At 41.9% G+C, this 17,343-nt stretch overlaps 1 protein-coding gene across 2 annotated transcripts in view; it reads right to left on the minus strand.

Annotated features, from left to right (window-relative positions):
* Window positions 1-3,347: 3,347 nt before the first annotated feature.
* The window catches only part of STAB1 (stabilin 1), a 299,279-nt gene continuing 285,283 nt past the window's right edge, over window positions 3,348-17,343 (minus strand). For both annotated transcript variants that reach the window (XM_030205497.1, XM_030205496.1), the window contains exons 67-69: window positions 11,065-11,211; window positions 4,623-4,733; window positions 3,348-3,984 (exon numbers count right to left, since the gene is read on the minus strand). In XM_030205497.1, the coding sequence (XP_030061357.1) occupies window positions 3,928-3,984; window positions 4,623-4,733; window positions 11,065-11,211 (315 nt within the window). In that variant the 3' untranslated portion in view covers window positions 3,348-3,927. The remainder of the gene's footprint in view (window positions 3,985-4,622; window positions 4,734-11,064; window positions 11,212-17,343) is intronic.

Consider the following 17,343-nt stretch of genomic DNA (forward strand, 5'->3'; position numbering starts at 1 on the left):
TGAGGTCCCTTAATATCCACATCTGTCACCTATCCTGTCTACTGCCTTTAAATGAAGCACTCCAAAGAATTGGGGATATGTCACTGGTTCAATCATCTGCAACTGTGGCATCAAACCTGAAAGACATCTTCATGTTGAAAGATCTTGCAGAATTCAGTAAATGTGTGAGTAAATGAGCAGACATGGGGTAAAGAAAAAGGAAGGTGATCAAGTTTGCAAGCTCTTCACAGCACAGTTATCTACAGTTTAAGCTTTTATGCATAAAAAGAGAGAGAGAGTGCATTATAATATTTATTTTATCACTGACTTTCTTTAGCATATTACTTCTTGGCTTATCTTTTTAAAACCCAGCAGTTAGCTGCAGAGAAAATGGAAAGTGCTTGGAATTTTAGTGGAATTTTGGCCACCCAAGACAATTAGGGGTTATAGGCTTCTGTAGAGCTTAATCTGTGTCAGAAGACTACAGTACAGAGTTGCATGAACAATATTTGATTTCTTTTTCAGGATTTTTTTGTTCATCTATTCAAGGTAATAAATATTAACACATGATAATTATGACATGTGTTAATGTGCATTAAATTGATTCTGTGTGCTAGCTGCAGCCCAGATGGTTGAAGGTTGACTATTCAGACAAAGTTAACTGCACAGGGCTGTCCAGTTATGCTTCCCACTTAGAGGCCAATACAGAAGATCCACATGCCGATGGCTGAGCCATGTAGCTTGTACTGCAAAATTACCAGTAAAAGAGACCACAGTGGTGCTGTAAGCTAATGAGATGGAAATTTCAAGCACACAATTTCTTTTTTTTTTTTTTTTTTTTTTGGGGGGGGGGGGGGGAGGGAAACATATTCACAAAGGTTCTTTTGTAAGAGTGCTTTCACTGTTTGCATGGCTGAAGAAAATGGTAGAAACCAGAATTTATTTATTTGTTGTGCTGGGTCCGTTGCTTTTTAATGTATTTATAAATGACCTAGAGATGGGAATAACTAGTGAGGTAATTAAATTCGCCGATGACACAAAATTATTCAGGGTCGTCAAGTCGCAGGAGGAATGTGAACGATTACAGGAGGACCTTGCGAGACTGGGAGAATGGGCGTGCAAGTGGCAGATGAAGTTCAATGTTGACAAGTGCAAAGTGATGCATGTGGGTAAGAGGAACCCGAATTATAGCTACGTCTTGCAAGGTTCCGCGTTAGGAGTTACGGATCAAGAAAGGGATCTGGGTGTCGTCGTCGATGATACGCTGAAACCTTCTGCTCAGTGTGCTGCTGCGGCTAGGAAAGCGAATAGAATGTTGGGTGTTATTAGGAAGGGTATGGAGTCCAGGTGTGCGGATGTTATAATGCCGTTGTATCGCTCCATGGTGCGACCGCACCTGGAGTATTGTGTTCAGTACTGGTCTCCGTATCTCAAAAAAGATATAGTAGAATTGGAAAAGGTACAGCGAAGGGCGACGAAAATGATAGTGGGGATGGGACGACTTTCCTATGAAGAGAGGCTGAGAAGGCTAGGGCTTTTCAGCTTGGAGAAGAGACGGCTGAGGGGAGATATGATAGAAGTGTATAAAATAATGAGTGGAATGGATCGGGTGGATGTGAAGCGACTGTTCACGCTATCCAAAAATACTAGGACTAGAGGGCATGAGTTGAAGCTACAGTGTGGTAAATTTAAAACGAATCGGAGAAAATTTTTCTTCACCCAACGTGTAATTAGACTCTGGAATTCATTGCCGGAGAACGTGGTACGGGCGGTTAGCTTGACGGAGTTTAAAAAGGGGTTAGATAGATTCCTAAAGGACAAGTCCATAGACCGCTATTAAATGGACTTGGAAAAATTCCGCATTTTTAGGTATAACTTGTCTGGAATGTTTTTACGTTTGGGGAGCGTGCCAGGTGCCCTTGACCTGGATTGGCCACTGTCGGTGACAGGATGCTGGGCTAGATGGACCTTTGGTCTTTCCCAGTATGGCACTACTTATGTACTTATGTACTTATGTTGCATTTGTATCCCACATTTTCCCACCTACTTGCAGGCTCAATGTGGCTTACATAGTGCCGTAGAGGCATTTGCCAGTACGGTTCTTAGCAGATACAAAGTTATATTGTGGTCAGATGAGGTGGGGTCAAAGGAGTGAAGATTATAGGTTGTCCAGTACGATCATTAGTTATGCTGTGTTGCTTGGTGCAGGGATCTATGTTGGATCGATGGGATAGGCCTTTTTGAAGAGGTGAGTTTTGAGTGATTTCCTGAAGTTTAAGTGGTCATGGATTGTTCTCACAGCATTTGGGAGTCCGTTCCATAGTTGTGCGCTTATGTAGGAGAAGCTGGATGCGTAAGTTTTATTTTGTATCTTAGTCCTTTACAATTTGGATAGTGTAGGTTTAGGTATGTTCGTGATGATCTGATTCTGTTTCTGGTTGGTAAGTCTACTAGGTCTGTCATGTATCCAGCTACTATGCTGTAGATAATTTTGTGTACCAGGGTGCAGATTTTGAAGATGGTCTGTTCTTTGATTGGGAGCCAATGCAGCTTTTCTCGTAGGGGTTTGGCACTTTCAAATCGTGTTTTGCCATATATCAGTCTGGCTGCTGTATTTTGGGCGGTCTGGAGTTTTTTTGTGAGTTGTGCTTTACATCCCACGCAAAGGTTGCCAGAACCTGCTCTGGTTGCAGAATAATTAAAAAGTACTATTACTACTATAAATCATTTCTATAGCGCTACCAGTTGTACACAGCGCTTCACAAATGAACAGGAAGAAAAGACAATCCCTGCTCAAAAGAGCTTACAATCTAAATCAGGACAGACAGGACCAATAAGGGTAAGACAGACAGAAGGACACATAGGGAAAGGGACTATTGAAGAGAGGAGAACAAGATAAAGGTTACGAGTAAGTGACAAGTTAGGAGTCAAAGGCAGCATCAAACAGGTAGGCCTTAAGCCGGGATTTGAAGGCAGCCAGGGATGGAGCTAGAAACAGACATTAAATTCTGACAACCAACCCTTCCATGCTGCCCCAGACCTAGCAATAATTTTCTCTCACTATGGGCGCATTGAAATCCCCAGTTTTGTGCATTGGAGGATTTCCTAATGGCCTCATTACCATGTGCACCCATGTATACCGTGTGAGTAACTGCCGCTGTGAACCCCTTTCTGTATGATACGACTAGGAGCATACAAGCAGAATGCTTGCTAACCACATGCTTATGCCTGCAGTAGCTTTCTGCATCAGCTTCTTATTGGCGTTTTGAATAGTGACCCTTGTGTGCTTGTTTTATTTGATTATTTCATGACACTACTACTTGGGCCTATGCCACACTGAGGAAACATTCAGCAGAAGTAACCATTAAAAAAAAAAACTTATGCCTTTTAATCCATGAAACGTAAAAACAATTAGTGTAAATTGAATGAAAGCTAAACTGAAATTTATTTTGCCTTTGACTGCCTTCACTTCTATGGTATTATGGAAGTATGTTTGTCTGTAATATATCTTGAAGACAAAGGTTTCAATTGAAGAAGGTGAATACTTAACTTGAAATAGTTTGCCAGCTTTATTAACACAGTAGCCAGTGAATTGGGTTTGACAAAGCAAGTAGCTACTGCGACACCTTCAAACCTAGCTGTATGGTGCCAGTTCAGAGATCATCATGGGAGGCAGGAGCTGTGCAGTGACATCCTCAGACAGGTTTACATAATGCCCTTTGGGATGTGTCATATAGTTGGTTAGGTTGAAAGAAAACCAAAGATCCATCAAGTCCAACTTAGAATAGGTTTGAATATTATCCTTTGCAAAATGATGGTATAAAAGAGTGGTCAGCTGTTAAATGATATCCACGCTTAGGTTGCTCTTCATCTCTATCATTCTTGGTTCCCGTTTAGCTCTGTAGTGTCAGGTCTGGTTAGCACCTGCTTTGGTTGTCATAGAGCATCTTAATCATCCTCAAGAATCCTCTGAGTGTCTGAAAAATTGTCATTGTCGAAGATCTCCTGTAATACAGACACACCTGAAAATTGTATTATGTGCAGAGAAACTTAACACCTATTGTCAGAGCTTACTAACAAGAAATGTACTGAGGGTAGATTGCCCGTGAAAGGGAAAGTCAATATGGTTTGCATACAGCCTTTATAGAATTGCACTAAGCTCCAATTCCTGTGCCCAGTCTTTGGATGCCAGACTTATGCCTGCTGAAACCTGGTGTAAATGCTGGCATCCAAATTGGGCAGGGTCTTTTATAAGTATGTGTGTAACATTTTAGAATTGCCCCTCCCCCTCCCTTGGCCATGCCCCTTTTCAGGTACACACTACAGAAGTTAGATGACTTGCATTATAGAATAGCATGCAGCCAGGTGTGTGCACAAATTCTAACAGTTGCCAATTAACCTCAATAATTGCTTAGAGCCAATTATTGAAGGTTCAGAGCTCACGTGAGGTAACATTGGCCGGCTGTTTGGAGAGTTTCTATCTGAAAACATCCTTGCAGAGTAGATCTGCAAGCAAACTACAGCGTTTGTTTATTGCTCTCTATATGTGCTATGGAACAAAGACCTAGCAGACCTCTTTATTCTCTCCTACTGCAAGTATTACTGTATTGTTGTAAAGACTGTCTGGTATATATTGAACTTACATCAAATGTTTCTGAGAATGAGTTGTTGGGTCCATAAACTGGATTTGGTATGGACACTAATGGCGGATTTACATCTTCTCTGGCAAATACCTCCCCCTCATCCATCTGAGCCTGTGGAGGCACCAAGAGAGTCTGAATGAATGATTTAGTCAAATTTAATGACACACATCGTTCAAAACCCAAAGTAAATTATAGCAATCAGTAAAACAGCATAGTATTAGCCTAGGAATGAGCAGGATTTACACTGACTGTATTTACTCTTAAAAGGTCTCTGAAACTAACCAGGCCCTAACTTCTTTTCAAAAGGATGGCATGAGTTTGAAATATGGGAACACATGGAGGAATGGACCATGATGTTGCAAAGGGCCAGAAGAACCATCTAGTCTGCCTGGTTTCATGTCCTCCTCCAGTATCAAAGATCACATATGATCACCTGATTTACCACTACGAGACCCCTCCCAAAGAGTGAGACTGATGGGCAAAGCATGAAAGTTTTCAGGAAATGCACTGGGATATAAACCTGAACTATGAGGAAAGGTGGGTGGGATACAAAAATGGTGGCCACCGGTGTGGCTTCAAGTCTCTCATTCCCTAGAGTTGTCGTCATCATCGTCATCATGCAGGACTAAGCTAAATCTTGCCAAAGGGAGGAGCACATTTCTGCCCCTCCCCCAACCCACCAAAGTGGGAATGGGAAGTGTGCAGGGGGAGGGGAAAGATTGAACACGGGAAGCTTTCAGACTGGAAATGCAGTGGAAGAGAAGATCCATTCTAGTTACATTTTAGCAATATAGTTGACAAACGCCAAGTAAAACACCCCTTTCCATCCACACAGACAATTACACATTCCCTCCACCCCCCCCCCCCCCCCCACCTGGAGGATCCCTGGTACTCTAGAGGCATAGAGTGGGAGTGGTCCTGCTCTACTACTGTGGTCTAGGTTTCAAAATGCATGTCCTGCCCCCTAGCAGTTGGTTTGCAATACTACTGTGAGGGGTCAGAATAGTAATTTTTGATACCCTGACCCAGATGGGGTAGGAGCAGAGGGGAACCACTTCTTTAGACTACTAGGGAATGCCCTGGTGAGTGCCAGAGGGAGTGTTTGGGGGTATCTAGGAGAGTTAGTACACAGGAGGGGTCTTTATAGTGGCGGGGGCCTTTGTGAGGGTAAAACTTGATATTGGGAGGATTGTCATTGAGGGATGCCTGGTGGGGGGGGGGGGGGGTCTTGATTGGTGGGAGTGAAATGGAGGGGGAGGGAGATGCCCTTTATATGCCTATGGATCCACTACCTCTTGAGCTGGTTTTAAGTGCAGTCATACTAGCAGCAATCATGACAGCCATTCCTTGGCTGTACCTCATCACATCCATGGCCTGCCCCTACCCACATTAAGCTGTTAGTGTGGGATTTTTACAGTACTGGCTGGCTCTAATGTGCTAAGCATTTTTTGGAAATAGTCCCCATAATGTTTATTGCATCTAGCTCTACATTTCACTTTGAGCATCATTTACTAACCTGTAAAAATATTTAGTGCCCATATTTGCAAGATTTAGCTATGGTTTGCAATTGAGTTTATGGTCCATCCAGAATCTAAATTTTGCAATAGCTGAAAACTCCACACATTCCCTGCAGCAGTAATTTGTGAAATATTTAGAAAAATATTAATTTAATAAATAGGCCATTTGTGTACCCCTTTATTTGGGAGCCTGACCCCCCCCCCCCCCCCCCCCACACACACACGTGTGGCCATTTTGATTGAAGCAACCACCAGGGTAAGAGGAAGTAAAGATTACTCTTGTTCTCCACATCCAAAATTTTCTGAGTGAGTCAGGATCCCCAAGAGGATTTTGGGGGGGGGGGGGGGGGTAGGGAAGGGACAGCTAATGGGGCTGGGGATGAGACCTAGAGGCATGGGACTTTAGGGGTCTCCTAGACTTGGGATGACCACCTGATTCATTTAAGTAGGGTGCTAGACCAAATCATGGAGGCCCGCCTGACTATCAAAGCCCAGCTAATATCAGATGGGGATGGCAGAAGTCCAATATGTAGGGCACAGAGTGGACAGTTAAAGCCTGAACCAGCTAAAGTGGAAGCGATACAGAATTATCCCACTCCCCAAACCAAAAAGCAGGTATTGGCCTTCCTTGGGACAGGAGGATATTACAGGAAGTTTGTGCCTAACTATAGCCAAGCACCTGACCTAACTAAAAATAGACTGCCCCAAATAATTGCCTGGTTGCCACAGTGTGAAGCAGCCTTCCAAAAATTAGAGACTGCATTGTGTACCACTCTGGTACTAGTTGCACCTGATTACTATCAAAGATTTGTGGTATAGACTAATGCCTCGACATATGGCATTGGGACTGTACTCAGTCATGTGAATAGCAGAGGGGAGAAGCACCCCATTGTTTACCTGAATCACAAGCGGATTGACAGAGAGGTAGCCTATGCCACTATCGAGAAAGAATGGCCTTAATGTGGGTCCTTCATAAACTACAACCATATCTGTATGAGCAAGACATTACTGTAATCACAGATCACAATCCATTGGTCTGGCTTAAAAGAGTCAGGAGAGAATGGGAAAATACTCCGGTGGAGCCTGTCCTTGTGATTATAACTTCACCGTACAGCACCAGAAGAGCAGTGAATTTGGCAATGCGGATGGACTCTCCAGGAAGAAGGAGCCAGGACTGCTCTGACACTGGACTGTTGAGACCCGACCAGCGGTCTGATGAGGCCACAGTCTGGGGTCTCTCTTAGGGGGGGGGGGGGGGAGGTATGGTGAAACAGGGAGTTTTCCTGCTTGTAAGTTGTATAGCTGTTTTTTAATGATGTGCATTTCCTTTATATGGCCAACAGATGGTGTCTGTCCTTTGTTTGTAAAGTTACAGAAGTGATAGTTTCTTCTACCTGCCTAAACTGAGGAGTAATCTGTACTGCTGTTGGTCAGAAGCCCCTCAGTGTTTATGCTTTGGGCTCTGATTGAATCTGCTAGAAACCTTTAGTCTCAGTATGGGAGCACAGAGGTAAGCATCTGTGTCCTGAGACCCTAAAACCTCCACTACCCAAATTGCAAAGGACTTAAACAACCCATGCTTCTAGCTTCTCATACCTAAGTGCACAACTATGGAACGCACTTCCAAAAGCTGTGAAAACAATCCATGACCACCTAAACTTCAGGAAATCATTAAAAACCAACCTCTTCAAAAAGACTTACCCCGCCGATCCAACGTAAAATCCCCACACCCAGCAACACAACACAACCAATGACCGTACTGGACAATTTACAATCTTCCCTCCTTTTAACCTTCATGGTGCCTGAAACGCACCTACCTTATTCGACTACAACATAACCTTGTATTTGTTCTCAACCGGACTTGGCTTATGCCTTTACGGTACTATGTAAGCCACATTGAGCCTGCAAATAGGTGGGAAAATGTGGGGTACAAATGTAACAAATAAATAAATTGAAAGCAGTTTACTTAGTATATACAAGTACTTATTTGTACCTGGGCAATGAGGGCTGCAGTGGGAATCAAACCCAGTTGCCTAGGATCAAAGTCCACTGCACTAACCACTAGGCTACGCCTCCACTCCAATAACCATGAAGGCCTCTGGGGGCAGTGTTTTGAGCAACCTGCAAGGCTTTTAAATTATTCCTAAGCAAGCCCGGAAGTAGACCATTACAGTAATCAAAGCATGGAATAACAATACTCTGAATAATTAAATGGAAGTTCAAGAAGGTAAGAAGATTTTGCAGACGCCTAGTCAACCTTAGCCTGTAAAATACTTGCTTAATTACTTTCTGAACATGTATACTTATTGTTAGCTTAGAATCTAACACAACACTTTGATTTCTAATAGAGTTAACACTGGGATAGACACATTGCCAATGACAAAAGTCAGGAAGAATACTATCGCACAAAGAACCAGACAGAATTAAGATCTGTGTTTTTTGCCATATTCATTTGAAGATGATTATCCCGCAACCACCGATTAACAGCATTCAAATAAAGAGTAAGTAACTTAAAAGTATCATTAATAGAGGTACCGAGCAGGTTATAGAATATTAAGGACAGTTTCTGCATACAGTTCAAACTCCTCTTATTGACCTATAAGTGCATTCACTCTGCAGCTCCTCAGTACCTCTCCACTCTCCCTACATTCCTCCCCAGGAACTCCGTTCACTGGGTAAATCTCTCTTATCTGCACCCTTCTCCTCCACTCCAGACTCCGTTCCTTTTATCTTGCTGCACCATATGCCTGGAATAGACTTCCTGAGCCGGTACGGCAAGCTCCATCTCTGACCGTCTTCAAATCTAAGCTAAAAGCCCACCTTTTTGATGCTGCTTTTAACTCCTACCCTTGTTCACTTGTTCAGAACCCTTATTTTATCATCCTCAGTTTAATATTCCCTTATCTCTTGTTTGTCCTGTTTGTCTGTCCTAATTAGATTGTAAGCTCTGTCGAGCAGGGACTGTCTCTTCATGTTCAAGTGTACAGCGCTGCATATGTCTAGTAGCGCTATATAAATGATAAGTAGTAGTAGTATATGCATAACTGCAAATTAGAGCAAATTAGCCCCAATAACAACCAATTATTGGTTATTAAACCCAGTTAACATCTAATTAATCAATTATGTTATGCCTATAACCGACTTTATTCTATAACTTCGCTCACATCTCATCATCATCTCACTCACTGTTCAATCCACTGTGTTCTCCGCAGGCAGCAAAGGGAGGTTCGGCCTACACCTCGACCTCCAATTCTCATCTGAAGTCCTTCCTACCATCATATTCTCGGCCCATTTTGGACTCTCTCACCCTTCCTTTTTATTTCTTTTTATCTAATCTATTTTCTGTTTTCATTGTACCCTTACCCCCTCTGACCAGACCACAGCCTTCCAGTGCATTTTCCCCATCTCCTCTCCCTCTGATTCTTCTGCCCTCTTTATTGTCATTGTACTTGATTTTACAGTTCATTGTAAGCCACTTTGTGGCTGCTTTAAGTGGTATAAGGCGGGGTATAAATGTTCTGAAATAAATAAATAAAAACTTGGGCGCACAACTTTCTATGCAAAGCGTCAAGTTGGGCATGCAAGTTTATAGAATTGGGGTTAGCACTGAGCTCTTGGCCTAATTTCTGTTCCGTCATGATATACATTAATTCTTGCTCAAAATCATTTTAGATCCACCCTCCATTTTGACACACCAAGTTTAAAAAGTTGGGTTGGGTTAGATAGGAAATAGAAAAACAACCATATTTGTTGTGAAGTTTATGAACAAGAAACAGCTACCAGAAAGTGTGGTTGGTGATGGAGGTACACAGTTGGTCTCACTGGTCATAGGGAAGAGGGTGATCAAACAAAAGAGGTAGAATATGTATGTAAACTAGGCAATGCTTGCCCAAAAGGATGTGTACTTAATGTTCCCTTAGTGAAATGCATGCTTTCTCGTCCTTTAAGAAAAATAAAGAAAAAAAAAACAAAAATAATTTAGATGTTGGATTTTTGAGGAACAAGTCCCCCAGCCTTGACAAGTGGAAAAAGCATGCTGAGCATAATGCATGGAATGCTTTCCAACCCCTCTGCATATATGTGTGTATACACATAGGGGTAATTTTTTATATGGCATCTTAAAAATTGGCACCATAAAACCATGCAGTTAGTGTGATTCTATAAACTACTCCTAAAATTAGGTGTAGTTTATAGAATAACTCACATGCTGTACTTGTGCCTAAAATTTATTTATTTATTTATTTTATTTGTTATATTTGTATTCCACATTTTCCCACCTATTTGCAGGCTCATTGTGGCTTACATAGTACTGGAGAGGCTTTGAAGTCTCCGGTGAACAAATACAAGGTAATGTTGTGATAGGATAGAGTTCATGTAGCACTGTCACATTAGGGAGTCGTACAACAGAAGAGTTGAGTAATGTCCATTACGTACTTGAGTTTTGTTGTGTAGCAGAGTTCAGGCATTTAAGTTGGGTCGGTAGGGGTAGTGCATTTAGGCGCGCTCATGCCACCTGAAAACCAGGTGTGCATTTAGGCACACTCATGCCTCCTAAAGCCAGGTGTGCATTTAGGCGCACTCATGCCACCTAAAACCAGGCTTAAATACCTGCGCCTAAGTTAGGCACAGATTCGATGTATTCTATAATTAAGTCGCATAGTTTTTTGAACCGCCCATGACCATACCCCCTTTTCAACTGTGTGCATTAGAATTTATGCACACTGTGTTATAGAATATGCCTAGAAAGTCTTGTGCATAAATTCTAATTAAAGCCAATTAGTGCATTAGCGCTGATTGGCTTGTTAATCAATTAAGTTGTGTGCACAGTTTGGCCATGCAGCCAAATCAGTGCGCACTGTTCTGCCAGCTAGCAAAGAACGATCAGATTGACATAACTAGCCAGATAGGGATCTCAGAAACCGTACCTGAAAGTATCTGAACTGGAAATCTCTGTTTCTTAGTTTGAAGTAATAACAGGACATGACAATGGCAGCAAGTAGTAAGAATGCAATAGCTACAACTGCTGTCACAGCTCCCGTCACCGTTTGAGGATGCTTCACCATATTCATCACCTGCAAAACATGAACCAGCTTTAATAAAGGTACTTTTATAATAGGTCTCCTATGTATGAGGGCTATGTAGGCACCTATTTTTAACCTACTTTATAAAGATACATAGGCATCTATATGTCTTTTTAAAATACTAGAAGTAAACTGGTCAAATTTTTCCTAAATTGAAGCTGCAAATATTTACACCTGTCAGGAGCAGGCATGAATGTTGCATCTAAAGTACATATGCATTTTGTAAAGTATGTATGTAAATTGCAACTTTGCTTGAACTCTACTCATGAACATGCCTACATATGGATTGTATAAAAGTACATACCTTGTCACCATGCATACTTTATTCTCATAAATCCTGGGCTAAGTTTTATAAAAGTCCTTTTTTTCTTTGAAAAACCTTTTATAGAATTTCCCCCAATATGTTCTATGCTCTGCTTTATTGTATAAACGCTAATGTGGCACTGACACCACATCCAGCCTCTTAAGGAGGCTACTCAGAATGAAAATTGTTCATAGTCGATTGCATTCAGTATTATGCAATACATTTCAATAGAGTTAGGATGTGTCCAGCAATTTTTTTGGCCAGGCCAACTTTAAACATTTTTAATGGTTAGACAGCTGTTTACTGATTAGCAGAAAAAGGAAAGGGATGGAAAATTAAAATGGAGAATGTCATCAACCTTTATTAGCCAGCGGCCAATGCAGATCAGGGGTACTTAGCAAGATCCCAAGGAATAGGAGATCCATTCCTTATCGTTTGTACCCAGACATAAATGGTAGCTTTCCTAGGTCTAAGTGGCATAGATTTTTCTTGTAGGAACTTGGTTAAACCCCTTTTACACCCTGCTGTGCTAAACACTTTTACCACATCTTCCAGCAACACAGTCTATTGTTTTGCTCTCATCTGTTTTAAATGTCATACCTACTGGCTTCGTGGATTGTACTCTAGTCCTAGTACTATTTGAAACAGTAAATAACTGTTCCACTCCTCATAGTGGAGGAGTGGCCTAGTGGTTAGGGTGGTGGACTTTGGTCCTGAGGAACTGAGTTTGATTCCCGGCACAGGCAGCTCCTTGTGACTCTGGGCAAGTCACTTAACCCTCCATTGCCCCATGTAAGCCGCATTGAGCCTGCCATGAGTGGGAAAGCGCGGGGTACAAATGTAACAAACATAAATATTATCATATCCTGGCTCCGCTGTCTTCTCCAAGCAGTGGTGTTGCTATCATCTTTGATGCCTGGGAATCAATGTTTGTAGCACTACAGGCTATTTAAAAATTAACCCCTGAATGATCCATGTCATAACACTGTGTGCCATTGCCTACAACATAATATGATGCACTGAACTGCTTGGTAAAGGCAAAACTTTACACAGCAATAGGGGTGCTGTGATGGCTGAAGTTGAAGTGGGGAGGAGGGCTCTAAAAGGTAAGTTTTTCTGCCTCTGCACAGCAGTAGATTCTCTGTAATGTCAGTGTTATGATGTAGCTTTCAGTCCATATTAAGTGGGGTGTGCAAAAGTCAAGAGGTTCACCAGAGGCCAACATCCGAAAATGAATTCTTTCCCCTATATGGGCTGTTCTTTGAATAATAATGACTTTTCAACTACTGTCACAATATGAACCCCTAATGGTTTGCTAAAGTGTCCTTCATTTAATTTAGAAAGTGACTATTTTTTTCTCCTAAATCCTGCTGATGCTTTGCTGACAATGACCAGAGCACTGTGCAGAGGTCCTGCCACACGGTTCATACACTTCTTATAGTTCTACACAATATCACTGCACAACGATACCTGAAACATTACACTCTCTTGGTGTAGTTTCTTATTCCTTCCTCTTCCTCCCCGTCTACTTCATCTTTTACAACAAATGTATGTGGGGGGGGGGGGGGGTGGAGGTGGAGGGCTGTGGTAAAGTTAAAGGGGAGAAATAAAATAAATGAGTATCTCACCTGTATTTGTCAAAATGAATTGATTTTGACAGGTGACTTCTGGGTTTTCAAATGCTAGGACATGCCCAAGCCACGCCCCCTCCACACCCCCTCACATGACCTAAACCCACTACCATACTCCCCGCCCCCTTCGATGACCACTGGATATGATGTCCTGACCCCACCGAAGCCCTTCCCCTTTTGCATAACCATACTCCTTGCCCCACCTTATTTGCATAGCCCTGAACCCCATGCCCTTTTTGCCCCAAACCCTGCTCCTTTTGATGATGTCATGGGAAGCGACAGCCATGCCCCTTTTCCAAGATGGTGGCCACTACTATATACAATGTGTCACTTCCTGTTTCTACTACTAGCTACCATCTTGGATAGGGTCACAAGACAGGAATTGACATAAAAAACCCCCGACACCACCCCCTACAGCATCGGTGAAATTTATTTGTGCATGCACATCTTCACTTTTTTCTCACAGACTGATTGATGAATGACAGCCATTTTAGGCTTAAAAACAAAAGAATCGACCCCTCTTCCTCATCCTTTTTGCTTTAAAACGTACATATAGACAAAAGCCAAGCTGTTTTAAGAGTAAACACCCCCACAGGTGTATGAGATCGTGCCCTGGTTTCTCACAGCAAAAGAACTGGCCTTCTATTGTAAGCAGGATGTCTATATTTTACAAAAAGCCTGTGTCCTGTACAGAGAGGAAATTATGAAAATGACAGAGAGGGTTGCAGAGGTAGACGTAGACGAAATAACAGGGGCGAGGCAGTGACCCTAAGGAATTGTATAGGCCCATTCCAATACATCACACTCGCTTCCATGTGTATGGCCATGTTCAGGTTCATATGTTTAAAACCAAAAAACATAGCTCTGCTGGCAGATAATGATTATTATCAACAGACCAAAAGATATTGAACTGCCAGTATTCACTGGCTGATGTACACTGAGGACAAAGAACATATACAAATCGGGCACGCTCTAAAGGGAGGAAAAATGCAGGTGGGTGATTACTTTCTTGACGGGTATGCCTACGACTTGCTATGATTCTAAAAAACAGAACCCGTTGATGGGACACCACCTTTAGGTTTCTCAATTACAAAACACAATGCAAGGCAGATTACCTAAAAGAGAAAGGGTTTAAGGTCGTCAGTATTTGGAAAATGAGTGGGACAGTTTGTTTAAAATGGATAGGGAATTTGCAGCCTTTCTGAGCAGAGCTGCATTACCCAAACCTTTAGTTCCATGAGATGCCCTTTTTTGGAAGCAGAACGAACGTCGTGTGTCTGTAGTATCGTTAAACAGGGTGAGAAAACATACTATTATGATTTTACCAGCCTGTACCCTTTTGTCAATAAAACTAAGGAATATCCGATCAGTCACCCCCAAATCATCTATGACAATTTCAGCCCCCTCGCCGATTATTTCAGGCTTATGAAACTTAAGGTGTTCCCACCACGTGGACTCTTTTTCCCTGTACTGCCTTTTAGGGTGCACAGTAAACTCAAGCTCCCGTTGTGTTGCACCTGCGCTGTAACGAGTCAGTGGGAGAAATACACCCAACGTGATGGCGAGAGAGCCCTGGTGGGGACATGGTGTGCTATAGAATTGGAAATGGCTATCTCTAAAGGACACAGGGTGGGGGAAATCTACGAGGTCTGGCATTTTGAACAGACATGTACACAACTCTTTGCAGAATACATAAACATGCATCTACAACAAAAGCAGGAATCATCGGGGTTTCCTCAGTGGTGTACTGATGCTGAACAACAAAATCGGTACATAGATGATTTCTATCGTAAAGAAGGTGTGCTTTTACACGCTGATCAGATAACCGTGAACCCTGCAAAACAACAAATTGCAAAACTATTCTTAAACTCTTTGTGGGGGAAGTTTGGTCAAAGAAGAAATCTACCTAACACAAGCATCATGAGACACCCCAATGAGCTGTATATGTACCTGTTTTCTCTTGAATATACCGTGTTGTCTTGTGATCTTATAGACAATGATGTGGCATGTGTCACCTGGAAGTGAACAAAGGAACTTTGTGCACCACCGTGTAACACTAACATCTTCATAGCCTCTTTTACAATGGTGCATGCCCGGCTAGAGCTGTACAGGGTTCTTGATGCTTTACAAGAGCACTCCTTTTATTATGATACAGACTCTGTGATTTTTGTAAGTAAGGAGGGTGAGTGGATCGTTCTTTGGGTGACTAGGTGAATTAACGAGCGAGATCCCTAAAGGTCAGCATCTCACAGAGTTTGTCTCAGCTGGTCCTAAAACATACAAGTACAGGCTATCCAGTGGTGAGACCCGTCTAAAGGTAAAAGGCATAACACTCAATAGTGAAAACAGTGAGAAAATACATTTTTGCAGTCTAAAGGAGCTAGTTATGGATTACGATCATAGGGTGCCACTGATTGAACTAAGATGTACATTCAGCAAAAAGCAATAGAAATGAGGCCTGGTGGCTGACTGTGAAATATTGCAGGAAGACCTTAGGAAATTGGAAGACTGGGCATCCAAATGGCAGATGAAATTTAATGTGGACAAATGCAAGGTGATGCACATTGGAAAGAATAATTCAAATCAAAGTTACCTGATGCTAGGGTCCACCTTGGGGGTAGCACTCAAGAAACAAATCTAGGTGTCGTTGTAGATAATACGCTTCTGCTCAGTGTGCGACTTGGCCAAAAAAGCAAACAGGATGCTAGGAATTATTAGGAAAGGGATGGTGAATAAGACTGAAAATACTATAATGCCTTTGTATCACTCCATTGTGCGTCCACACCTTGAGCATTGCTTTCAGTTCTGGTCCCGTATCTCAAAAGAGATATAGCGCAAAAGAGACAGATGAGAGAAGATATGATTGAGGTCTACAAAATCCTGAGTGGTGTAGAACAAGTAGAAGTAAATCAATTTTTTACTCATTCCAAAGTACAAAGACTAGGGGACACTCATGGAAATACTTTCAAAACAAATAGGAGAAAATATTTTTTCACTCAACAAACAGTTAAGCTCTGGAACTCTTTGCCGGAGTGTGTGGTAACAGTGGTTAGCGTATCTGGGTTTAAAAAAGGTTTTGACAAATTCCTGGAGAAAAAGTCCATAGTCTGCTTTTGAGACAGACATGGGGAAGCAACTGCTTGCCCAGGGATTTGTAGTATAGAATGTTGCCATGATTTGGGTTTCTGCCAAGTACTTGTGACCTGGCTTGGCCACTGTTTGGAAAACAGGATACTGGGCTAGATGGACCATTGGTCTGACCCAGTATAGTTACTCTTACGTTCTAACAGAGTGCATAATCTCATGCAACTGTAGGAAAAAGGGAGGGGGTATTGATATGGGGTTTGTGGATTCTCTCACACAAAATTTATTTTTCCTTTCCAAACTGCTGAAAGCACGGCTTGCTTTGCTGAAAAGCTGTGAGAAACCAAGGCACGTTCTCATACATCTATGAGGGTGTTTACTCTTAAAACAGACATTGACCCTGAAGCAGTTGGAAAAAAACAGTGGCCATTGTTGGTTTTTGGTGCTGGATGAAGGCTCTGTGACTTGGCACTCCAACTAAAGAGCAGTAGAGCGTATGAAGCTAAGTAACAGTTTATTTGCATTTAGCCAAGATATTGCTTTTGAAAGACATTTATCAAACAATGATGAATGGTTTCAGCCAATAAAGGAGGCTGCAACTTCATAAGGGTATTATCCCCAGAAGCTCTATGAGGCTTCTTCCTGTGGTCAGTGTATCTGGATGTATCAGATATAAATAAAAACACTCAAGAAAGAAGGAAGGTGATTTTTATCCTTGAGGCAGGATACTAGGAATGTTGAGGCTACTTTTCTGTTAGTATATCCTTGTAAATGTTTAGTCCGTTTTGCTGGAGTAAAGTATGTATTCTTTATGCCACAACAGCTAAAGACCTTCATAGATTTAAAGAAGATCTTCATTGGGACTACTTGTGTTACGGATAAAGGGGGGGTCCAAGTACGCACATTAAGTCTTAATATTTGCAATAGATTTTTCTTAGTATTTTCCATTTATTCGCACTCCTCCCCCTGGACTCCCTTTATTGTGGTCTAAGGAGAAAGGTAGATATTTCTTGAAAATGATTTAGTTCACTATTTTCCTCTTATGTTGTTTCGATTTGTGTTTCTTTCAACAAGTGTATACTTGTGAATGTGTTTTCAAAGTTA

The sequence above is a fragment of the Microcaecilia unicolor genome, chromosome 6 (genome assembly GCF_901765095.1).
Source record: "Microcaecilia unicolor chromosome 6, aMicUni1.1, whole genome shotgun sequence".
Classification (NCBI taxonomy): domain Eukaryota; kingdom Metazoa; phylum Chordata; class Amphibia; order Gymnophiona; family Siphonopidae; genus Microcaecilia; species Microcaecilia unicolor.